We start from the raw sequence: 25,903 nt of genomic DNA on the forward strand, positions 1-25,903 counted from the left end.
TATAAGAAAATGACTCTTTATTTAAGTTAAATTTATTCTTAATACACATGCATACAAAGTTGCACAAACAGCACACATAGCTTATACTCACATAAATGTAATTTTATATCATGCTATTGTCACACGTTTTTGTAATACAACTTTCCAGTAGTCTGATTACATTGTGGGAGAAGTTCAATATTTGTGTGTTCAACATTACATCCAACAACTACACATTCACATAACACTTAGAAGGTTTACAAGACATTGCCATAATCTGGAATAAACTGTCACTATATTTCATAACAGTTGATTTACATTATGCATGCATAAAACGACTATTTTCATATATATCTTGCTAAACTTTTTTCCAAAACAGATAATTCCTAAAAATACCCTCTTCTATCTCACACTGAACTTAAAATGCTGTACTGTTTGCACTATAAACAACAACCCAGCTTTTAACTGAATTTTCCAGTGTGCAGTAGTCTGTCTCTTGAATTATTGTCACTTTTCCGTTTTCTGTGTCATATCCTGTCTGGATTTATAAATATGTTTTCGGCATGTCCTGCATGAGAAGAAAGGCAATGTTTTATGTCTATCGGCTTGTTTCAGAGGAACACACAGCACACATCTATTTTACAAATCCAAACATACGTTTAAGAAAAAACTGTCCTCCTCATTACTTTCTTGCTGGCAGTAAAGAACAGCATCGTGTACTGATGAGAAGATAATGGATTTGGTTACTTTGTCATTGAAGAAATCGCCCTTCTCCATACTCTCTACCACACCTCCTAAGAGAAGGGAGTGAGTGGAAAAAGAAAGACATCAGATTATGTGATGACTAACATCTCGACTTTCTGCAAGAATATTTTTAAGTGGGATTCCAGACATCATGGAGAAAAACATGTGGAAAGTTTTGTAGAAAAAAAACACTTTGTATATCTTTATCAAAAGGTAGATTGCACAAATGCACAGAATGTGTATGTATTGGTGACTTACTTTGACACCCGCACAAGTACACCTTTACACCAGCCTCTCCATAATCTTTGTAGATCTGCATGTAAAACATAGGCTTATACCATGGTTCCACATGTACACTCTTAAAAACAAAGATGCTACACAATGCCATAGAAGAACAATTTTTGGCTGTATGGTGTTATAAAAATCTTTAAAGGGGTCATATGGTGGAAATCTGACATTTTCTATGTTTAAATGCTATAATTGGGTCCCCAGTGCTTCTATCAACCTAGAAAATGTGGAAAAAGATCAACCCAGTAACTTAGTTTTGGTAAGCAATTCTGTGCAAAAGCATGTGAAAAATTAGGTCGTTTAGATTTCGCCTGTTTTGTGATGTAGGTTGCAAGGCGAATTACAATAATAGCGCTTAATCTGCACTATCCAACCACGGCACTACCATTTAGTGCAGATAGAAAGAGAGAGAAACAAAATTATTTAAAGCACAATTGAGTATCAATTGCAACAAACCACTATCATTGTGATTAGTGTTTGCATACGGACTACCGGCACATCCGGGAACTTGACTGTAAGTTTCGTCAACGCCCCTTTTTGGGGGAAAACAGACTAGACCTTCCATTGACTTCCATTCAAAATAGTGGAACAAAGCAACGTTCGCACACAGCTGACAGGCGTAAATAACTTATGAAATCACTCAGATTAAACATATTGAGTAATTATCTGTCCACCCTGCCTGCCATAGAGCGCGAAAGATACATTAACACATTTAATTTGGTTAATATAAAAACATGTCCCTTTCATTCTCCCAGCGTCAAATTTGTGTAACAATGCTATCCAGTGATTGCTGGAAAATCACTAAGGCTAGTTGTATGGCTGGACGGAAAAGTGCACTCAGTACTCTAAATATAAAGACATAATATACTGTATAAATACAAAGTAACTTTCAAATACGAAGTAAAATCATTCACTTGCTTCCCTGTTGACTCGATGAGGTACACCTCTGGCCAATAGGGAGCGTTGTTACACAAATGTGACGCTGTGAGAATAAAAGAGACATGTTTCTACATTGACCAAATCAAATGTGTTAATGTATCTTTCGCGCTCTATGGCAGGCAGGGTGGATAGATAATTACTCAACATGTTTAATCTGAGTGATTTCTTAAGTTATTTATGCCTGCCGGCTGTGTACGAGCGTTGCTTTGTTCCGCTATTTTGAATTGAAGTCAATGGAAGGTCTAGTCTGTTTTCCCCCAAAAGTGGGCGTGAACCTGTTCAGAGACATTCTATGGCGTTGCGCCGGTTGTGCGTATTTCATCAGCTCATTTGCATTTTAAAGGACACACCTAAAATGGCACATTTTTGCTCAGGCCTACAAAGTGGCAATTTTAACGTGCTATAATAAATTATCTATAGGGTATTTTGAGCAAAAACTTCACATACGCATTCTGGGGACACCAAAGATTTATTTTACATCTTAAAAAAAATCTCATAATATGGCCCCTTTAAAATTGGTATTTTGAGATGGCTCTTTTGACAAGTGGCATCACTGTGAAGAACACTTGTAAGCACCTTTATTTTTAAGATTGTAATAAGGCATTAATAAGCACAGATATTTTTGGTGCCTCACATTACGTAAAGTCTTCACAGCCACTGTATCCAGGAAATTGACAGGGCTCAGATCCAGAATGATTGCTTTTGGGAGGTTGGAGTCAGGGTTGGGGCCTGGGCCTGCCTCCACAGTGACCACATTCTGCTCTTTAACTGACAGCTCATGCATGTTTCCATTTGCCTCTACGCCTGAAAAATCAATCTCATCCTCACTTTCCTCTATGTCTGACAACTCTGAATCCACCTTCTGGTTAAAAACAAAGCAGAAAATACAAGCGTTATTAGGATGGGAGCAAGCACGAAAGGACAATCACATGCAACTTGCATACAAGCTGTTTCTTTAAATGCAGAAGCTACCTGATTCTTATCGGCTTGACTGGCAGCTTGTTTAGCTCTCTTCTTGGCCTCCTTCTTTGCTTTCTTCGCTGCTTTCTTTTCCTTACGAAGTCTCTTGGCTTCTAACTTCTTCTTATGTGAGAGGAGTTTAGCCAAATCTACCCCAGTCTGCATACAAAATATATTAATGCTTTACATCCAGACTTGCCTCACATCCCAATTTGCATACTACTTGCACTAAACAGTCTTTAAATTAGAATTAGCATGTCACAAATTGTAGTATGTTGAAATGAGTATCATTAAAGTATCCGAATGTTCTACTTTTTTGGTAAAGATTTGAAGTGAAGACATTAAATGTTAATATGACCCAGTACTTGCAAACATACTTAAACATAAAAAATACAGTACATATTTCTAAATCAAATTATAAGTAGGATAATTGAGTCAGATTATTGAAATGCATTGGATAATGCAAGCGTTTGTGTTGTATGTGATCTGTTTGGTCTAATCTCATACTAATTATTTACATGATCTCTGCTGTAGTCTGCATGTTTGACACAGCCAATTTAGTTTTAGCTGTAATTGCAGCTTGTGTAATGCTCTTTATGTATGTGTGTGAATGCATAATGTGTGTTCATGTTGGTATCTGATAATGTTAGTGAGTGTATGTTGTATATGGACCTTCTCGTAGAGCGCATCGATGTACATTTCAGCATTGGCAAAATACAATGTTGCAGATGAGCGGAAAATCGCTAGGCCAGGAATCTCCTGAACCTAAAGGTGTGACAAAAGTACAGAGAAATTATATTTAGATTAAAATATTGGTATTGCATAAATAGTACTGTCATAATTGGTATTAAAACAATTAAAGGTATTATAAGATTAAAAAGTAAATGCTAAAGTTCTTTATTAAAGATGAATTGATAAAAATAAGTTATTAGGAGTTTTTTTAGCTACCTAAGTGTTTAAAAGTTATTATCATATAATAAATATATGTTGTGATCAAGGACAAATCAAATGTTAAACTCTGTGTTGGTAAGTATTGTTAGTTGAGTCCAAAGTACCTGTAAATTAACCAAATTTGTTCACGCTTTTACTGATTTCTTTATTCTTGTTCACTTTAGACTTACTAACTACAAGTAACTTTGCAACTACAGTACATTCCAACTAACTCTCAGTGTATTAATAGAATGTTAGGGTTAGGATTAGTAATACTGTAAGTTGACATCTAGTCAGTACACTGTCAGAAAAAAGGTTTAAAACTGTACTAAAACAGATTTTTGCCATTCAAAGGTTCATTTTTGTAACTTTATGGGTATGCAAAACATTGAAATGTTATATCTTTTAGGATACAATATTATACACCCCAAGGACCTATTGTGTACCTTTAAGGACCAATTTAGTAACAGTTAAAAGTGGGGTGCATGATCTCTGAAACCCAATGTTGACATTTAAAATCACGCCCCTACCCCAATGGAATCTGGACCTTCTTTTGATAGACCCGCCCCACACATACGCAACCCAGGCAATGATGTCAGTTAGTAGACACGCCCGTTACTGCTGATTGGGTACAAGTGTGTTTTGGTACTTGGCCCGACTCCCTTTTCCAAAGTGTTTTTCAAAAATCATGCACCCCGCCTTTAAATGTTACACTGTTAAACCTTGCTGTAGATTTCTAGGTAAATAACTGTAAAATTGGCAGTATTTAGCTTTAACATCGGTGAAAGGTATTTTACTGTGATATGAGGTGCAGTTATGCTGCACTAATAATAAACTACGGTAAATTACTCTTTGCACCAATTAAGGAAAATAACTGTAATATTATCTGGTAAATTACTGGAACACACACATACACACATACACAGGTGCAGGTGTCACCAATTTGCCTTGATAAACTTGTTTGTTTGTTTGTTTACTCGTGCTGTGTTGAACAATATAATAGTGGATTTGTATGTTTAAAAGCTGAAAATGAGTAAGTAAACTGTTAAAATATTTGTGAGTGTCTTCAAAACACATAAAGTTAGGTTCCAAATAGCTTCCTGATTAGCAAGTTTTTAGCATCTCCTATCAATGTTAACCATTGTGCATTGTTCAAATTCACTGCCCTTTCGTGTTGTTCAAGTTCATGGCCAAAAAATGCCACTAAATGAAACTGTTGTAAAAATGTATCAGATTAATATAAAAAAATATTAATCTGTTAATCAACCTCAATGCTGATCAAAAGTACCAAATATTTACAAAAATTCCATGATTGTAACTCTTTAAAAAGTTTATAAGTGAACTTCCCAAATAAGTATTTGGGGAAAAAACACAAAATGACTTATTTTCAATATAAAAAGTGACTTTGGACTGGATTTTTTAAAAACCCTTTTCACAGTCTTGGGCATTTCAACGATTAGAAAAAACATTGGCTTTGATGAATTTTTAGTTGTTGTGCAGCATCAGATCAATTTTTTTCTTGCTCATGTATGGTTTGTGGTCATTTTTGCCCCATTGACTTCCATTATAGCAAAATTTTTTGATTGCAAAGCCATTTTTGATTGATGATGGTTTTTCCTTTTGCAAAAAGGTAAAATTTGTAATTTTTACTGTTGATCACCATGTGGCACCAGTAACCCCTTAGTAGGCCTGTGCAAAAAACAGAGCTTAATTTCTGGTTTCTACTTCGTGTTATATGAAGCATTTTTGTTGTTAATCCTTGAATTGTAAGAATATAAGAAGGTCATTAAAATTATGTTGAATAACTGCAGGTTTGGAATAACCTGACGGTCAACGGTGACAACGGAGATCTTTTTTTTTGAGGGTGGGATTTGACATTATTTTGTTAAGTGTCTTAAAAGAATTTGTCTATTACACTGAAAGTAAACCACACAATTTGCCATACGTGGTTTTTTTTGCTATGCGTCGCACTACCAATAAATAACCTGAATGTTATTTGATTGCATTGTTTTGGAGTATGATTTTGTTAGTTTTGGTTTAACTGTCATGCAGTGGCAGTGTTCTTTGTTTATATTATTGCTTTTGTTATCTTATCTTATTTTGCCAATTCTACAGAAAATTTGTTCTGTTTAGTTTAATTTTGTGATTCCTTGTGCTATGCATTTATCTATTGTCAGGATCCTGCCAAGGAGTCTTGTTTTGTATTTATATCTAGTTATGATGGCAGTTTGGCGTTCTGGCAGTCCCATGCTTTATGTCAGGGATGGGCAACTTCGGTCCTGGAGGGCCGTGTCCTGCAGAGTTTAGCTCCAACCTTAATTAAACACACCTGAAGCAGCCAATTAAGGTCTTACTAGGCATACTAGAAACTTTTACGCACGTGTGCTGAGGCAAGTTGGAGCTAAACTCTGCAGGACCGAAGTTGCCCATCCCTGCTCTATGTGGAGGTTCATGCCTTGTTTATTGGGTCATGTGCCTCCGGTGTCTTGTCTCTTGTCCCCGCCCCCTCGTTCTCCTGCTTATTAGTAATCATTGGTTTTCTCCCATCACCTGTTCCCCCTCGTTATCTTGTTTGTTTTTTCTATATAATGTCATTGTGTCCTTAGTTCTGTGCAGGTTCGTTTTGTTTTGTTCTCGTGTTCATGTGGTTATCTAGCCGAGTTATCTTGTCAAGTTTAGTGTTATCTATCTGCTTACAGTGTTTCATGTCATGTACACCCTCGTGGGATTTGTTGTATGTTAGTAAATAAAGTGTTTTCTGTTTTCCCGACTTTGTCTGTGATTGGGTTAATCCGTCCTCTGATCCTGACATCTTTTGCCACAGTAATAAAGTGTATTTGACTAAATATTTTGGGGTTCTTTCTCCCTTTTTAATAAAGTAACATAAAAAAAAAGAATCTTTCAAACATTTTAGAGTACCACAATGAGTACGGCATTTTATATACTATACAGTATTATACCTGAAGCATGTGGTACTGTACAGTAATTAACTGAAATCACTGCTGCCAGTTATTAACTGTAATTACTAACCTACAGTATAAAACTGGCAACACTGTTGCCAGTAAGACACCGTAATGGTACAGAGACAGTAAATTACTGGCAACACTGTTGCCAGTTTTTCACTGTATTGTCATAGACACAGTACTATACTGGCAACACTGTTGCCAGTAAGTCACCGTTATAGATGCTGTACAGTAACTAGCTGGCAACAGTGTTGCCAGTAATTTACTCCTAAAAAGCCTGGTAAGGTTTAACAGTGTAGGGGTAGAAATCATTTAACCGTACCTTTTAATGCACACAATAGGTCCTTAAGGTACAGTAATGTACCTAAAAAGGTACACCACATTGTAGTATGTTTTAAAGTTTGGTATACGAGAAAAGGTACAAAACAGAGAAAAAATGTAAAGTTTTGTTTTTTTGTTTTTTTTCTGAAAGTGTAGAATGTATGTTTAGGGATCATTACAATAAATTCTTAGAAAATATATAAAGCAAAGTTACTAATAGTTAGTAAAATGTCTAAAGTGGACTGTTGAAATAAAGTGTGACCCAAAATTTACTTTAAATACCATGACAATATCTTACATCTAAAAGCAGGTCTCGGTTATAACACATTTACTTGTTACACACAACAAACAAAACTTCACCACCCACTTGATGAAACTTATCCTCATACTTCTAAAGCAGTATGTAACACAATGATACCAAAACAAATAATACACTTTCCTTCATATCAAGATCAACTGTTTGCAGAGATGTATAAAGTACTAGGGACCCAGACTTGAGTAAAAGTACAAGTGCTCTATCAAAAAAGTCACTTGAGTAGAAGTTGAAGTGCTCTTTAAGCACAGCACTTAAGTGGAAGTACTAAAGTATTAAACATGTTTTGTACTTAAGTATTGCAAGTAGTTTATTTTAAAATATACTACTCAAGTACTGAAAGTAAAAGTACAAGTATTGTGTAATGTAGTTATTAAAGAAAACAGACAAAAGTTTGAATATAATATTGTTTATATTATTTCAAATGTTTAAGCTAAAGGACACTCACAATTCCTTTGGCTGTAGCAGGAGTACAAGGACAGGAATGTTCAGATAATTCTGATTAATTTAACTGATATGGCGATAGAGAATTCAGAATTAATGAAATATTAGTAGATAAAATGGTAATAGGTAAACCTACAAGGTGTTTCATTGAATTTAGGTTTCCTTCTTTCGCGCACACTCGCCCTTTCTTGCGCATTCTCTCTCTCTCTCTCTGTCTTTCTCGCGCACTTTGGTTCTCTCTTCGCTTCACATTTGTCCACAACCCCGGCTCATATTTGTGAGAGGGAGGGAGGGGTCGCCCTTCACTATCTCCAATTGGTTCAGACCACCATGTGACCATGATTCGTAACATTTGAGAGTAACGAGTAACTATGCAGCACATAAAAAATGTATTGGAGTAAAAGTATTAAACTCAAAGAAAAAATGTACTGAAGTAAAAGTGGAAGTAGGAGAATAAAATAATACTTCAGTAGAGTACAGATACTGTCTTTTAGTACTTAAGTACAGTAGTGAAGTAGTTCTACTTCGTTACTATACATCTCTGACTGTTTGCATTCCACCAAGATAAAACACACTTGCTTTGTGTTTACACAATCATTCATTAGATTATATCAGTCCTTTACTGACAAAAGGAGTATTTAAAAAATTTTGTAAATCAGTTTTTTTGCCATGAATCATGTGAGGCCACACGGCTCAACAGCTCAACAACAACAATTTTGATGCACTGTAGCTGCTAGACCCGTCAAAGGGATTTTAATGCAACGCAACCTTGCAAACATAATAAACACAACATGGCTGCTTCCTTTATAAATGAATGAATGTTTAATAAGCAGTATAATTTATTACTACTACTCCAATAATAATCGGAATAAGCTTAATTCATCCGGCAAGCAGTGAAGTTTATTTTCTTGTAGTCTGTTTGTAGTTGCTAGGCAACATATTTGCCTCATTAAAACTGAATGTGATATGGCAGGTGTGCTTTTATACGCATTTTACTGTTAGGTTTCAAATGAAACTCATGCATATGAATGTGCAGTCTGTTTTTATAAATTGTAATGCTGGTGTGTGCTGATGGGTCAAGGTCACCTGATTGTAGTCCTCGACTGGTTTGTAGATGTCAGTGCCAGGAAGCTGACCGAGGAGAGAGTATTTTGGTCTGTTGCAGACAGGAAACGGGAAAAAAGAGAAAAGCGTTCAAATAAAGAAGGAACAGATGGAGAGAAATGTATTTAAAAACTGCACAAAAAATTGACGTTGTCAAGAACAGGGATTTGATTTCAGCCACAGAGCTGATGGTACATATGGACAAGCTTATGGAACTCCAAAGGGAAAACAATATGGCATTCAAAACAGCTTTTCTTGAAGCAGGAGATACAGCTTGAACCAGCTTGACTGCTCTATAAAAGTGATATGTTCTAACCAGTTAAGAATGTAAATGTTTTGGTCATTATGTAAATGTTTTTGGTATTGAGGTTTAAGGTGAGTCACCCAGAGTTTAGGGTGTGAATGGTTTAAGGTTCAAAAAAGTTGATTCTGTATTAGAGAATTTATTTATTTATTTATTTAAGAGATTTGATACTTACAGCTGAGTTCTGAATACAACAGTGAGAATGGAGAAGGCGATAGATGCGGCCAGTCCCAGATCAGGATTAAATAATATTGTCAAAATCATAGTCATCACCCACACAACCTAATCACATAAAAAAGTATTACAGATTGAAGTAAAAAAATCACAAAAATGTTTCACTTAAAGGAACAGTATGTAAGAAATTTATATCAATTAATCATAAAATGGCCCTGATATGTCACTAGACATTTAGAAATCATTTTTATTTCAAATATTTATATCACTGCCAACAGTTCAGGCCAGGATATTATCATTTAAAAAGTGGAGTTGCAGCCCTCAACTGATGTTTATGTTGTCATTTTGTGTATTGGCCACCAGTTGTGTGATTGCAGTACCAGTTTTAGCCACAAGTTTTGTGATTGTAATACCAGTTTTGGCCACAATCCTACATACTGTTCCTTTAAAGGGAGAACATTTTAGTTAGAAAAAAGTACTTTAAGTGTTTTAAACATATCCAACTTTTTACAAATGTAGGGGTGATGTGAGTATTTCGTATTTTTTATATTCATTTTTTTATTTGGTTACATTTGTGTATTTTTAAGCTTCGCTTTATTGAACTCCCTCCTGCTCTCACCATATCTACTCTGTTGGTCTTCCAGAGAGCACAGATGTCTCCAAACTGCTTCATCATGCCGTGCAGGTTTACATAGATGATAGCAGCCAGCACAGCCTAAAGAAACAGCTTTCTTTACACACACACACAAACCTATTTCTACAGTATGTACATACAGGAAATTAAAACATATATATCCAATTTCAGTGCTGACCTTTGGAAGCTCTTCAAAAAGTTCTCCGATCTTCAACAAGATCACCAGAATTACTAAAGCAGAGACAGCTCCAGCAACCTAAGAGATAACAAAGTGTGTATTTTAAGGATTCTATTTTGACAAAGAAATCTTTTTAACGATTTAATCTAACAAATGCATCATCCACATACCATAGTCTTCTAATTATACAATGACAGGTTCTTAATTTAAAAGAGCAAGGGTGTGTAGTTTGCAGATGTTCTCACCTGGGACTTTCCACCTGTGCTCACTTGCACCATACTTCGAGACATTGAGCAGCTGATGGCAAAACACCGAAACAACCCACCGATGGAGTTAGACAGACCCAGCGCTATAAGCTCCTGATCCAGGGAGGAGACATTAAGAAATATATACACATTAGGGTGGTCCTTATTTTTCAACTTTTAAAAGTTCATGCTCTCACCCCACCAATATGTTTGAATAAAAAAAAATTTAGCAATTTTTTTCAATATTAATTCATATTTAGAGGTTGCTCAAGACCTTTGAAGTTTAACACAATCGCGTATTATGTGATACTTTGTGCTACACTGTAAAAAAATTCCTTAGAAATTACTATGTTATTGCAGCTGGGTTGGCTGTAGATTTAAATTTATGTTATTTACTGGCAAGAGTTTATTCAAAGTTAAATAAATTTTAAATATTAACAAGTCTTCATCTTTACAGAATAAAACTTAACAATAACAGCCTCATGCAAAGCATTCTGGGAACCAGAAATCATCATCAACCTTTTCCTGTTTTTTTGCATCAGATTTTGTTTCCCAGAATGTTTTGCTTGATGCTGTTTTTTTTTTGTTTTACTCTGTAAAGACAAAGACTTGTAAATGTTAAATGTTCATTCAACTTTGAACAAAATGTTGCCAGTAAAGAACATAAATTTAAATCTACGGTAAGTTACCGGCAACCGCTGCAATTTTTACAGATTTTTTTACAGTGTAGCATGTATAATTGTTTAATAATATATACTGATGGCAGCAATGGACTTATCTGACCATGCTCCATGCAATTAAAACTCCTGTTTTTGTTGTGATATGTCTTTCAAAGCAAGAAAGCTTCAAAGTGAATGAAGCACAATAGAATATATACACTGAGACAATGGCTGAAGCAACACAAAGCAAGTCCGCTATATGGTTACTCGGATCAAAAGAGACTGAAATAACAAAGTTACCCTCCAAGAAGCAAGTTTTATGTGTGTTGTGCATTTTTAAGTGGTACAGTTTTTGCAAAAAAATGTGGTTTCGGAAATAATCAAAGGCTTTGAGCAACCTCTAGATATTGTAGGAACAATTGAAGAGTTTCGTTGCAAAACGAGATAACCACCGTTTTGTTAATTGTTCAGAAATCTCGTTTTTTGGTTGTGCATTCCAATTAATTTCAATTCAACTGCAGTTGGTTTGTTTTGATTTAAACCTTCATAACTTAAAAATACAGCTAAGTAATAATAATAACATGATAACATAATAATAAACATTTTTTGACAAAAATGTTAAAAAATGGATTTATCTCGTTTTGCAACAAAACTCTTCAATTCAAAATTTGCACAGTGTGTTTTTATTAATATCCTAACACATTTAGGGGGTGAGAGTTGAACATTTAAAAAAATTGACCCATTATAAGGACCACCCTAATACACATATAGACAAAACAATCCTAATAAGTGCACAAGCACTTTTTCATATACATGTATGTCTGATAAAGTTTAGAACAATGTTAGAAGGGCTTTTTCCAGTTAGTATACAAAAGATCCTTGCAATATTACCTTAACAGTTAGAAAATCAACTTTTCACATTGTATTTCTGGATATTTTGCAAATAAAATATGCTGTATGCAGTCTCTTACCTGGTTGCTGTCAACTTTGTAGGCGTATTTTAGAGCGAAAATCCTACCGAGTGAAATAGCAATGCCGTATCCAACAACAGCCAGAGCAAAAGCATCACCAACCATCGAACCCATCAGGTTAAATGCAGGTAGCACAGGAGCCTGCAGCCTAGAAAGTAAGAAGGAGAAGTTAGTGTATTTTTGTAAGTTTAACAATTGTGACTTCCTATTTGTGTAATATAGCTGTATACATGAGCGTGTGTAATGAGCGGTAAGACTCACCCTGATGGGATTTCACCAACTACTTCAACTTTGTATATGGTCTTTATATCAAATTTCCATGACACCACAGTCGCTATAATGATCTGTATATGCAAACAAAAGTAAAGTTTTAAGAAGCCAGTCACAATGGTAAATAAACAGGACTGTAATGATGACCATTTCTTATATATTACATATATTACTGAGGTAAACAATTACATGTAAACAATTAAAGAAAAAGTTTACATGTACAAAAAAATTTAAATACTGTCACTTACATTGTTGAAAAGGTATTATTTAATATTTTGAAGGAAACATTGGATTTGGATCGCAGGCTGTCAAGATCCCATTTCAATAACATGAGAGTTCATAAATAAGAACTGAATTTTCTTTTTGTTAATTTTTTAATCTCGTATTAAATAGGCTAAAAATAAGATTGACTTTAATTTAATTTTAGTCAAATGTTAAAACTGTGCATGCGTGTGTGCATGCGTGTGTGCGTGTGTGTGTGTGCAACCATAACTCTGTGAAGTAACTCACAGTGATGAGTTCAACAGGTATAGGAATAGGGATTTTCCGGGCTGCCAAGGCGCTAAGTTCTTTTGCGATGATCAAACCAACGATGGTTACAATGCTAACTACCAGAGTACCAATGTTAGTTTCTCCAAGCGCTGAACAAACGTCTATGATTGTCTGGAGAAGAAAAAAATAAAGGTGTTTTCAGTAAGAAGTCAATAAAAGCCATATTCCCCACCACTAGGGGACACTAAACACAAAATGCACACAAGAAGAGAAGAGAGATTGTTGTTGGGGTGTGTTCATACTCACATATATAAGTGACAACGGTCCACTGTATCGACTCGTATTGATGCCGAAGGTATATTTGAGCTGGGAGACGATAACATGGATGGCGGCCGCTGTCGTATAAGCTCTCACCAATGGTTCTGACAGGTACGTCACCACGAAACCGAACCGAACCAAACCCAGGAGCAACTATACACATGCATACACATAACACACCCATCACACAAAAACACTTTTATATTTCATTAACATTCACAACTTTAAAGCATACAAATTTCTTGAGAACACACCTGAAAAATGCCGGATAAGAAAGTTACTGTGGCCGCAATCTTCACCCTCTCCGCATCACGGCTGTAAGTATCTATGCTGGTGCTGTTGGTGTCGTTTATCTGCACCATGAAGTCTGAATCTGGAGCCAAACGCTCAGTTACGCTGCCAATCATAACACTCATTACTGCATATGTACCTATAGACACACATCGATGGAAGAGTATTTGTGCAGGCCAAATGTCTAGCTTGAAATAAGAGCAACAGATCAAATGGAAGCCTTCATCATGATATAGAAACAGGTTTGTATGAGTGCTTACCAACGGAGATATGTTTGGATGTTCCAAATACGAAGTAGACAAGAATGGGATAGAAGGAAGAATACAGACCAAACACTGGAGGAACTGCAGCCAGTAAAGCATATGCCATACCTGCGCGCACACACATTTTTACAATTTTCACCTAAATGCAGGCTTAAGTCTCATAATCTAATATAGTAAGTTAGGTCAAGTATAATTGCAACACTCTAGGTCTCTGCTTAATCTTTCTATTAACCACGGGGTGATGGGGCCTTAAAGGGGCCATGGCACAAGACTTTTTTAAGATGTCAAATTAATCTTTGGTGTCCCCAGAGCACATATGTGAAGTTTTAGCTCAAAATACCATATAAATAATTTATTATAGTAAAATTGGCACTTTGTAGGTGTGTGCAAAAATGTGCCGTTTTGGGTGTGTCCTTTAAAATGCAAATGAGCTGATGAAATTCAAACACTGATCACAATGATGGTGGTTTGTTGCAATTAAAACTCAATTGTGCTTTTCTCTGCACTAAATGGCAGTGCTGTGGTTGGATAGTGGTGCAGGGGTGGTATTATTATAATAAGAGCTCCTTATGACATCATAAGGAGAGCCAAATTTCAATGACCTGTTTTTTATGTGCTTGTAAAGAATGGTTAACCAAAACTAAGTTACTGGGTTGATCTTTTTCACATATTCTAGGTTGATAGAAGCACCCAATCATAGCACTTAAACATGGAAAAAGTCAGATTTTTATGCCATGGCCCCTAATGTTGAAGAATGTGTGACAGGGGTTTTCAAGTACCCACTCGTGGGTCACACAGTGTGTTAGGTTACACAAAAAGCAGTTTAGTCCAATTAATGACTAGCAATGACCATAGTTTTGATTGCTTACCATTTTGGTATTGCAATTAAAGTTATTTTTTATTTGCACAACTAGGAAAATTACTGCTCTCTTCTAAAAGATAACAAATGTGATTTTCACCTCAGTATTTCCATTTTAAAATATTTGAGTGGTCCCTGAGATACATTATACCTGTCTCACGAAATGGTACGTTTTGGAGTTGTCATTCATATAAAGTAGTAAGGAACTGTGCTCTGTGTTTTTATGTTAGAAAATACAGTTGAGTTTTTAAAGAGGACACATCATGAAATCTGACTTTTTCCATGTTTAAGTGCATGCTATAATTTATATATTCAAATATTTTTAACCCAGTAGCTAAGTTTTAGTAAACCATTCTCGGCAAGCATGAGAGAAAATAGGTCATTAAAAATTGGGCTCCCCTTGTGATGTCAGAAGGGGATAATACCGCCCCTTGATCTGCACTATCCAACCACGACACTTCCATTTAGTGTAGAGATCAGCTCATTTGCATTTAAAAGGACACACCCAAAAATTGCACATTTTTGCTCACACATACAAAGTGTCAATTTTAACATGTTATAATAAATTATATGGATTTTGAGCTAGAACTTCACATAGGTACTCTGGGGACACCAAAGATTTGACATCTTAAAAAAGTTTTGTTAATTAAATGTCCCCTTTAAATCTACCCCACTCAGGTGTATGTAGGTGTGTCTTTGGTAATACAGATGTGCACGTGCTAAACCTTGTGGCAGGTGCATGATTCCCACACTGACTCCTGATATCAAATCTCCGACAGTGTTTTCTTTGAATGGGTATCGTGGCAGCCATGACAGGAGAGGAACAAAAGAGAAGAAACAACTCTTAAACTTTGGACCTGTACACCTGATACAAAAAATAAAGAAAGAGAAGATGAGTTACAGAATAAGCTCCTTAATAGACTTAACACAGACCAAACCGTGCAGCCATAATCAGAAATCAGATACTGTAGCGATTATATAACAACAGTACTAATCTGAGATAACTACCTTTTATAATAATTACTAATACAGAGGGGATCAAGAGTCTACAATGGAAGTCTTACATGTGAAATCTTTATCCTATATAAGATAGAAACCAATTAAAAATCGATATTTGAGATCTTATAGGCGAATTTGTGTTATTGTGGATCTCACACTAGATCACTTAAACCTGCATGCATAGTCATGTCAGCTCAAGTACATGCTGTCAGTAAAACCAAAGGCATGAAGTACTAACAAATTCATTTTTTACACTTCACTTAATCTGTGTATATCATTTAAAATGAGGTTTTGCAGGTTAGTGCAGTTTTCACACTTACGACTTAATAAACCTCACACTGTAAAAATAATGCGGCATAAAGTTAAAACAACTTGGTTTTGCAAGTCAGTTCAACCTACTATTGTAGGTTTTGACCTGTGATAAGTTGCCATAACTTATTAAAACAAGTTGAAACGGTTTAACTTAATTTGATATGTTAAAGTAACAAAGATTAATGTTAATTTGATATGATTTTTTACAGTGCACAGAATAAGTAACATACAATCTGATGTTAGGTCAGTAATGTCGGTTTAAATAAAAGTTGCATTGACACACCTGACAGCATCTTTTATTTTTTCTTTCATTGAAACATTGTAATCTGACTTCTCTGCCACTTTGTCGACCCCGAGTTCATCCAGAACATCTCTCTGGACATGATACTTCACTCTTTTCCTGGGCTCTGTGTCCTTTATCTCTTCGTCCATTTTGAATCTCCTTTATCATCCAAATCTCTTCCACATTTACACTTATCCCAAAATTACGGTGTTCTTGAATGATCTCGTCCTCGTAATAAAAATTCAATCCATGTGATTTTGTCTGATGAACTCACAGACAGTAAAACAAACATTCAAGTCTTGCTTCTTCAGTGAATTCAGTATGAGCGCGCCAAAGGTTTGCTACAAGTGTTGGAGGTCCTAGTCACAGTGGACTGATTCACTTTGTCCTCCAGTTCTGTCACAGGCTGTTAATGTGTATCCTGTCCCGTCCGATGCTCATTTGATCCATTCACACATTCACTGACAGAATCCAAATGTCTTCATATGGTGAGCAAAGTCCTGTTGGGGGAGGTGAGGGGTACTTGAAAGCTGATGTGGGGCACTTCCATAGTGGAGTCCTTCGTCATCTTATCTTGGTCTGATTAGATATGAAACTTCATGATCCATGTGATTTTTGAATGGTTTATCATTAGGATAAATGACAATCAAAGTGAAAATAGTCAAACATCATCTAAACTAAATTACACTAATGTGTTTATGTACTTAGCTATGGTTTGGAGAATGTGTTTAAAAGTCAAGTAAGTCCCTCAAAACCTGCTTTATAGAGATTTGGGGATGTCCTTAATTTAATCACTTAAGAAATAAATTACAAATATACAAATATTTTCTTTTTAGGGTAAGAGTTCATCTATTACAATTAGCTTTATATAAAAATAGAATGCATTGTATGTTTGTAGCAATAATCAGGGCAGGTATGTTACTATTAAATATTAATGTGACCTCTCCCTAGTTCCTGACTGGTGAACAAAGTCTCTTCTAATTACTTTCACTGTTAATAACACTGGGACTTCAAACAAGAACATATCAGCAATTCCTTGTTTGATCTCAACACATAGTAATATATAGCAAGTTTGCAAGTGCAGACTGAACTGCACAGAACTGGTGCAGTTTATCTATTACTCTGTGTTAATCACACTTATATTTATAGATATTAACATATACTGGTAAGATTTTATGTCAGTAAAGACAGATTTCAGAGACATTTACAGTATTTTACTGAACTTAGACCTAAATGGCGTACCCAGATGCACACTGAGGTGTCAGATCATTCAGTGTAACATCTGTATTTGACACTATTTTAAACAGTCGTCTAACATTACATTTGAATAATGACAGCAGCAGCTCTCAAGTGCCATTCAACTCTGTTAATATACATATATTGACGATTTAACAAGACAAAATTCATTAAGTAAGACAAAACAAAAATGACATACCAAAGCAAAACAGCTGAGCTGACATCATCAGCATTGTTTAAAATCACGTTCACATGAAAATTCTGGGCATGGTGTCAAGTGTAAATACTATAAAAAAAACGGACTGAATAAGCCTTGTTCAAAGCCATTGTAAAGCATACACGTACACCTGTACGTGTTTGGAGCCATAGGAATAAATGGGACTAGGCTAAATGCTAACACATTCAAGAAGCGTGGTACAAAGATCAAAAGTGCACGCATTGAAAAAAGATAGGCATGCATTAATTCATAAGTTGAGGTAAGAACATAGTAAAATAGTGAAAAACGCTGGTGTTTTCCTTTAAATATTTAGCTGATCTGAGATCAAAATGGAGTGGGGACCTGATAAAGGTCACAGCTCAGTAACTTCCGTGCCTGTGTTCTGTAAACAGATGCATATACTTAAATCAGAACAGAAAAAAGAAATCAGAACACAAACATACACACAACACAGCATTTAAAATGTAGGGGAGAGCGGGGTAAGTTGTCACACGGGTAAGTTGTCACACTGTTCATAACTGCAACACTAGAGGCTCTATGTCAAAAATCAAATAGCCACTTTATGTGACTTCTTCTTCTATAGTCAACTTCCTGTTCACATGTGGTCAAGATCACTGTAATCTGAGGTTAGCACAATTTTCTTATTTTTCTGCTTAAAAAGTAAAAAAAAATCACTTTACATTTTATGCAATACAACTTTGTTAGGTGTGAATGTTTAAAATGATTATTTTGCACAAAATAGAGGAGACCGTAAAGTGTCTTTTGATACTTTAGCTAAAGTGATATGATGAGCTAAACTTGAGATTTAGACAACATTAGCACACAAGTAAGTATGGGGCAAGTTGTCTCAATGACTTTGGGGCAAGTCGTCACATCTGACAACTTGCCCCTGTACAAACAAACACATCGAACATGCTCAGAAAACATGATATAGAAAAGAATAAGCCTCAATCTAGCAAAAAGCTGTTTCAAAAGAAAGGGAAGCAGAAATCTGGACCTACGAAAAACAAGGCAGCTAAAAGAAGAAAAATCATGCAAGAGTCATCATCAGATGATGAAGAGTGCTTCTGCCTCGTCTGTGTAGAGCCATTTTCAAAGAGTCGTCCAAAGGAGACCTGAATAAAATGTGTAAAATGCAACAATTGGGCCCATGATGCTTGCACCTCAGGCCAGGCAATTTATGTGTGTCAGAATTGTGATTCTGGAGATGAGTCCTATTAGTCATACAGGGCATCTGTTTTGTTCAGAGGTTCAACATGTTAAGTTAAGCAAGTTATCTGCAGCGTTCCATTCAGTTATCTGGTTTTATGTGAAAGCCATAGAACATTTGAACCAAAGTTCAAAGTAAAGTGGTCTTGCCACTTAATTGAAATGTGCATTATTTGGATTGAAATAATTGTTTTTCCAGATTCTCCAGGCACGGATGTTTATATTTCCAGTTTGGTTTGAGTTTAAAAATTAAAATCAATATTCACAATTAAGTAGTTGTGTTCTTATTTTTAGATAATCTAGTGTGACAACTTACCCGCCCTAGTGTGACAACTTACCCTCCGATGGGGCAAATTGTCACAAGTGCACAGTCACTATTCAACAGTCTACAACTCTGTAATGAGATAAGATATAAAGATGTTATGAATACAACATATGTGCCCAAGACTTCCTTCTTTCATTTGGTATGAGATTTATACCATTTTGATGTATGGTGCTCAGTAAATGTTAGACAGTGTGAAAAGTGTGACAACATACCCCGCTCTCCCCTACACACACCTGTAGTCCCTGGTAATACAAAACGGCGTGGTGCACTGAAGGGAAAAATGAAGAGAGAGACAGAAATTCTGGAACTAAATTATGATTCCTCATCTGGGACAGTAAACCATCTAGAGATACATGAGAGACACAGTAAAAACATAAATATATAAAATAAGACAGTATGCTTATCAATATATTAAATATCTGTTTGAACCAGACAGTGGCCCTGATTTTGCCAAGATGTGTTCCTGAATCAAAATCCTTTGTTACTCCTTAAACAACATTTAACCCTGAAAATTTAACAGTGAGTATGTTAAAGTACACCTATTTCAAGTTATTTTGTTAATTTGGTATAATACAATGTGTTTGCGTGTCTTGTTATGGTTAAAACACAATACTTTCCACATACCGTACATTTTTGTAGCTCCAGATTTACTGCTTTCCTCAAACGCATTGATTTTGTTCAAAACTCATCAATGTGAAAAGCGCTGTGTCCCTGATTGGCCAGCTAATCTGTACGTTGTGATTGGCCTGAATACCTCTGACATCAGCCGGAGATGTGACACTCCTTATCATGTTTGAACGATTCGCTCACAATGCAGTGCTATAACGTACAGGCTGTGAGTCCAAGCAGAGAGGAATTATGATAATGTCGGTCTTGTCTACGTTAACAGGCCCATGAAGTAAACCGTTGCCTACATCGTGAAAAAGTGATTTGAATTGGACCATAGTTGCTCTTTAATATGCATACCCATTGAACCTACCCTTAAAACTGACTAATGATAATATCCAGGAACATCTACTTGAAGAAATCATGTGCACCATATAAGCGAGTGTGTTTGTATTTGACCTGGACATGCGGCACAGAGAAACATGGTCTGCTTGTTTCCAAAATCTTGAATCACCTATGACCCAGAGACACACAAACTGAGTAAGACACAAATCTGCACACAAACACGAGCGTCAGGCAGAATACAAACTGTTGTTTATTAGTTTGTGATTAAAAGAAGGTCATTAACAGGTAACATATTTGTGTTCATCTTTTGTAAAATATCAACAGGTCTACGTGTTGTGAGTGTGTTTCACTAACTGCTTTGAGGGAGCAGATGGCCACAGAGTCCATGAAGGTGACACCACTGAGTTCCAGAATGACGCAGTACTGAGAATTTTGCTCTGGAGATCTTCCTGCTGAATTCTCCTGTATACCTTTACACACCACCTATACAGACAAATCAAATATACACAGATTCTAATATTTTAAGAGTTAGGAGCTTTGAGGAGGTTGTACCTGTCTGAGTGATGTGAAGGTTTGGTCTGCGTTGGCGTAGTAAAGCGGATTACAGCAGGAGAAAACTGTAACTCCAGGGATCTGCTGTGCCTGAAACCACACAACAGAGTCGGTTATATGGAATCGAGCAGAGTGCGAATGTTTTCCTGCCGAAAACCCAAATTGAACCAGCTTTGGATGACAGGTTGAAGTTTGTCATTTACAATCATTAGCTGCTCAAAACCAGTTTATGTGCTTGAGCCAGATGGTTAAGCTGGTTAGCTATGTCCAAAACACAGGCTTAATTGTCTGAACAGCTTGACCACCTTATGTTAGTATAATCTGGTTATAACTTCCATCAAATGTATGTATAGACTGTTAAAAAAAGTCCTTAGTTGTTACTAGGGCAGTACCCTTTAAAAAGGTCTTAATACTGTATGCACTATTTAGGTACAGACATGTATATTACATTTGGCACCCATATGTACTTTTGGTACTAATATGTACTCTTTGGAACTAATACAGCGGGGAAAATAAGTATTTGACACATCAGCATTTTTATCAGTAAGAGGATTTCTAAGAAATACAAAGAAATCAGAACATTTAAGTATACAAGTTGAGTCATAATAAATAAAGTGAAATGACACATGAAGAGAACAAGGTGCAAAATGGCATTGAAAGCCAGATGATCACCTGAAATCTGTCAGTATTGAGAGAGAAACCCTGCCCTTAGCAGTACTTATTGATATCAGTTGCTTTAGTCCTAATTGATGGCCTATAAAGGCTTCTCATTACCCAGGAGGCACACAGGAAAGACTTCATGATGAGTAAAAGCAAAGAACTCTCTCAAAATCTTATTGTTGAAAAGCATTTTGATGGGAATGGTTATAGGCGCATTTCCAGAATGCTGAATATTCCTGTGAGCACTGTGGGGGCCATTATCTGGAAATGGAAAGAGTATCACTTCACCATAAACCGGCCACGATCAGGTGCTTCACGTAAGATCCCTGTCTGAGGAGTCCAAAGAATAATCAGGAGAGTTCTCCAAGAGCCAAGAACCACTCGAGCAGAACTTCAGGAAGACCTTGCATGAGCAGGTGTTATTTCAAAGAAAAATCAACGTTCATAAAAGAGGCCCAAGGAACCTTCAAGATTTAAAAACCATTTGTGTGGAAGAATGGGCCAGATTCACTCCTGAGCAATGCAGACAACTGGTCTCTCCATACAAGAGGGTCTAGAATCTATAATCATCACCAACAAAGTATTTTCTACAAAGTATTAAATAAAGTGTGTTCAATACTTATTCCCTGTGTCATTTCACTTTATTTATTATGACTGAACTTGTATACTTAAATGTTCTGATTTCTTTGTATGAATTCAATATTTGGCTTGATGGCTACAGCTGGTGGAAATTTTGTGTCAATAGCCCACTTAAAAATCCCCTTACTGATAAAAATGCTGATGGTGTCAAACACCTATTTTCCCTGCTGTATGTACCTCTGGGGTAATAATATATGAATTAAGTTTTTTTTAAGGGTTCCACCCCAGGGACAATTTTTTTGATATTGTGTAAAAGATTTACCTTTGAATATTTCTGCAGGTCTCTATAACAGTCTGTGCCTGCAATATGACCAAGAACAACAGATTTGGGCCTGCAAAATTTACAAAGGGAAATAATAAATGTTACTACGAAATTGAAAATGAGATAAATATTAGGCATGGTAAAAAAACTCACTGATGCATCCTGAAGACGACAGTCAGGAGAGAAAATGCAATTGCAACACCAAGCCCAAGATCCAGGTTAAACACCAAAGCACTGAGCAGAGTCACAACCCACACAACCTGTAGCATCAATGGGGAAATAAACATAGGAAACACCATGGGAATTTAAAATGTTTTTAATTAATTGATTTCCACTTAGAGAGCACTGAGTGGTTGACAGGAATGCTGTCGTAGACCAAAAATGTTGATCTAAAGTTTGCTGAATTATTTGTAAGTCATAATAAATAGCCAAACAGATCAATATGTAGGTAATATGATGCAATCAAGCTAGGTATTATGTTTTCCTGAGAAATGTTGGTAGAGGAATGTTATGTCATTAGGTCAATCACATTAAGATGTATGCATGAGTTGCCCTCACCAGGTCCAAACGATCTGTTTTCCACAGTTTAGGTAAATCTTTGACTTGTGCAAAAACCCCTTGAAGATTCACCAGAATAATGACAGCCAAAACGGTCTGTAAAAGGCACACAGATACATCTTTTAAAACCACTTTAAACCCCTTAATCTGTTTAATATACTCTTGTGATGGTGGTTTGGGACCTTTGGTAGCAGTTGAAAGAGTGGACCAAACTTCAGCAGGATCATCAGAATTATTAGCGCAGACATCAAAGAGGAGATCTGTGAGAAGACATTTTTACAATAATGTTCAAGACCTAAATTAATTTATCACAAAATTGTTGTTCAGTTTCTTATCACATCTTTGATAAGAATGAGATGTTCATAATCATTTATCAGCTGTGAAATAAGTTAGCTGATTGCTGGAATTAATATAATGACACATATGTACATATGTAATGTACATACCTGAGTTTGTCCACCTGTACTCTCCTGCACCATACTACGAGACATGGACCCACTCACGGGAAAGCACTGAAATACTCCTCCAACTGAATTACATAGACCCATTGCCAACAGCTCCTACAGTAGAAGATCTCATTTACTTTACTTTTTTATTGCTTATGCACTGTATGAGACGCATAGAATAACACTCAGATAATGTCCCACATTAGTGGTTGACGGATATGTTTTTTTATGGTGATGCAGATATTGAAAGAGCTTTGTGCCCAGTTGGATGATATGAGGCCGATATAACACAAATTTTATTACGGTAAATGAGAAACAAACAGAAAAACAGATAACTGTACAACTAAATGAACATTTATTGTTCATAATATTTATGAATATCCTGTACAGTACATGAAAATATTTCCTAAACATTTAAAACTAAAACTAAAATAAATACGTTTTAGTGCAGGATATATATGAAATCAAACTACCAGTTACATGGTTTGTCGTTGTTTGAAAGGTAAGGTTACGTTTTTTCAGTTTTACAGTATGTCACACACAGACCTCACCTGCATGCCAAAATGTTCGTGTGCATCACAATGTAACATCACATTAAAAAGTAAATGATGATTGGTTATTTTACTGTCTGTCATAATTTTGGCTTATTTGAGTATATTTTCATTAGGAACAGTTATTTTAAAGGTGCAGTGTGTAATTTTTAGAAGGATTTCTTGACAGAAATGCAACATAATATACAAAACGATATTATCAGGGCTGTATAAAGACCTTTCATAATGAACCATTATGTGTTTATTACTAGGGATGCACTGATAGGAATTTTTTTTGGCCGATACTGTCTACGAACTTCTGTCCGATGCCGATACCGATATTAAACACTTGTATACAATACTATACAGTTGGTCTATTAGCTAGTTTATTTCTGCATCAAATTATTTTTACTGAACATGGATTGATCTAATTAACATTCAACTGAGCAACATAATAAGAGAGGCACAAATTAAGCTAAAACAAATATAATAAAACAGCATGACAACCTTCAAAGGTGGTTTTTGCTATTCAGCATTTATTTTATTAACAACATTAACTCATTTTTCATGCAGTTAATTAATAAACAATCGGTATCAGCCTTTCTCATGCTATTGCAGATATGCTGATGGTTTCAAATTCATAAAAAATCGGTCGATAAATATCGGCGGCCGATACATCGGTGCATCAATATTTATTACCTTAGAATGAGACGTTTTTATCTACATACACTGAGGGTCCCCTTACATGGAAGTCGCCATTTTGTGCTGCCATGTTTCTACAAAAGCCCTTAACAAACAAAAAGTTGTCTCCCACGATTACATGTTTGCCCGGGCTGGCTACTGTAGTTTCTCTATGTGTTTCAAAAGCGAAAGGTGAGCATTAGACTGAGCCGTTGGTTGCAATTCATAACCTCACCACTAGATGCCGCTAAAATGTACACACTGCACCTTTAAGGAAATGTTCATCAGTCGATAAAAAAGTAACAAACATGGTTGAATATCGGTCAATATTGATTGTCGCAATATATCGGTCTATCACTATCCAATAAAATTGTAATGTGCATTGCCAAAGCTTTATTTGTATGTTACCTGGTTGCTATGAAAGGGGTAACCATGTCTGCGAGCAAACATCATACCCAATGAAGCTTGGAAACCATAGCCCACCACTGCAAGTGCAAGAGCTGACAATAAGATTTCTTGAGAGAAAGAAAACGGTGGAAGTGAAGGAGGTGAAAGCCTACAGTAAATCAGTGAGAAAAAATAAAAAAGGTGAAAAGTAAATATTATAAATATAAAAATAATGAAAAATCGAATGACAAATAAATCTATATGTTGCTGACCCGGTTGGTATGGATCCAATGATTTGTATTCCATACCGACCAGACAAATCAAACTGCATTGAAGATAGAGTGGCAAAGATAATCTACAAACATGAAAGAGTTACTGTAGAAGAGAAACACATGTGAAAAAATCTTGCTTAATAGCCACAGCCATCATTTACTTACATTATATGAAAATGAGTGTGTGTGCTCACCAGTACTAACTCCCATGGTATGGGAAATCGAGTGCTCCAGCACGAGTTAAGCATCTTTCCTCCAACTAGTATCACCACAGAGATAATAGAAACAACCAGCGTTGCTGGCAATACACTCCCCATTCCAGACACAATGTTTGAAAACATCTGACACACACACAATACATACATAGATTCAGTATCTGAGATGGCCAGAGTCTAAAACTCAAAACATAAAGATCTCAAGCTCACCCAAACTACAGAGAAGATACCTCTGTATCTAATAATAGAGATTCCCATCAGTAAAGGCAGTTGGTGAACAGTCACATGGACAGCAGCTGCTGTAGTGTACCCACTAACCAACGGCTGAGACAACCAGCGACAAACCCCTCCACAACGCAACACATATAGAAGAATCTGCATGTAAATAAACAGTTAAAAGTGCATATACTTTTTGTGTGTACAGGCTTGGCTTGTGAGGACATTTGAAGTGCCAATAATAATTTGAGAGGCTTGAGAATTGCTCTATGATTTAATGTCAATAGCGTTCTGGTAGTGTTAGGATTAT

The 25,903-nt window shown here is 36.0% G+C and overlaps 2 protein-coding genes across 5 annotated transcripts in view; both read right to left on the reverse strand.

Moving 5' to 3' along the window:
• On the reverse strand, positions 1-16,515 carry slc26a6.2 (solute carrier family 26 member 6, tandem duplicate 2). The gene is made up of 19 exons (XM_073867815.1): positions 16,238-16,515; positions 15,369-15,508; positions 13,782-13,892; positions 13,485-13,660; positions 13,219-13,383; positions 12,931-13,083; positions 12,412-12,494; positions 12,151-12,298; positions 10,521-10,634; positions 10,276-10,353; positions 10,083-10,178; positions 9,465-9,571; positions 8,968-9,037; positions 3,583-3,675; positions 2,923-3,069; positions 2,585-2,812; positions 982-1,036; positions 651-773; positions 1-543 (listed from the first exon to the last, which is right to left on the reverse strand). Exons 1-19 carry the CDS (start codon positions 16,384-16,386, stop codon positions 524-526), a joined length of 2,256 nt encoding a protein of 751 aa, XP_073723916.1. The 5' UTR covers positions 16,387-16,515; the 3' UTR covers positions 1-523.
• Positions 16,503-25,903, reverse strand: part of LOC141363965 (solute carrier family 26 member 6-like) — a 19,321-nt gene continuing 9,920 nt past the window's right edge. For 2 of the 4 annotated variants that reach the window (XM_073867816.1, XM_073867818.1), the window contains 14 exons: positions 25,588-25,752; positions 25,357-25,503; positions 25,163-25,245; positions 24,912-25,059; positions 23,293-23,406; positions 23,029-23,106; positions 22,847-22,942; positions 22,442-22,548; positions 22,289-22,358; positions 20,728-20,817; positions 20,530-20,658; positions 20,290-20,344; positions 19,458-19,567; positions 16,503-18,072 (listed from right to left, as the gene is read on the reverse strand). In XM_073867816.1, the coding sequence (XP_073723917.1) occupies positions 18,043-18,072; positions 19,458-19,567; positions 20,290-20,344; positions 20,530-20,658; positions 20,728-20,817; positions 22,289-22,358; positions 22,442-22,548; positions 22,847-22,942; positions 23,029-23,106; positions 23,293-23,406; positions 24,912-25,059; positions 25,163-25,245; positions 25,357-25,503; positions 25,588-25,752 (1,422 nt within the window). In that variant the 3' untranslated portion in view covers positions 16,503-18,042. The remainder of the gene's footprint in view (positions 18,073-19,457; positions 19,568-20,289; positions 20,345-20,529; positions 20,659-20,727; positions 20,818-22,288; positions 22,359-22,441; positions 22,549-22,846; positions 22,943-23,028; positions 23,107-23,292; positions 23,407-24,911; positions 25,060-25,162; positions 25,246-25,356; positions 25,504-25,587; positions 25,753-25,903) is intronic. The other 2 variants (XM_073867817.1, XM_073867819.1) reach the window with 2 other exon arrangements.

This window comes from Misgurnus anguillicaudatus, chromosome 5 (genome assembly GCF_027580225.2).
Source record: "Misgurnus anguillicaudatus chromosome 5, ASM2758022v2, whole genome shotgun sequence".
Lineage (NCBI taxonomy): Eukaryota > Metazoa > Chordata > Actinopteri > Cypriniformes > Cobitidae > Misgurnus > Misgurnus anguillicaudatus.

What these genes read in the sequence shown, in the direction of transcription:
- slc26a6.2 (XM_073867815.1), bottom strand. Translation starts at nt 16,386, where the DNA reads ATGGACGAAGAGATAAAGGACACAGAGCCCAGGAAAAGAGTGAAGTAT. An exon ending in TACCTGTTGAACTCATCACT is followed by an intron (nt 12,495 to 12,930) that starts GTGAGTTACTTC and finishes TTGCATATACAG; the next exon opens with ATCATTATAGCGACTGTGGT. An exon ending in CAGTCGAGGACTACAATCAG is followed by an intron (nt 3,676 to 8,967) that starts GTGACCTTGACC and finishes TCACACCTTTAG; the next exon opens with GTTCAGGAGATTCCTGGCCT.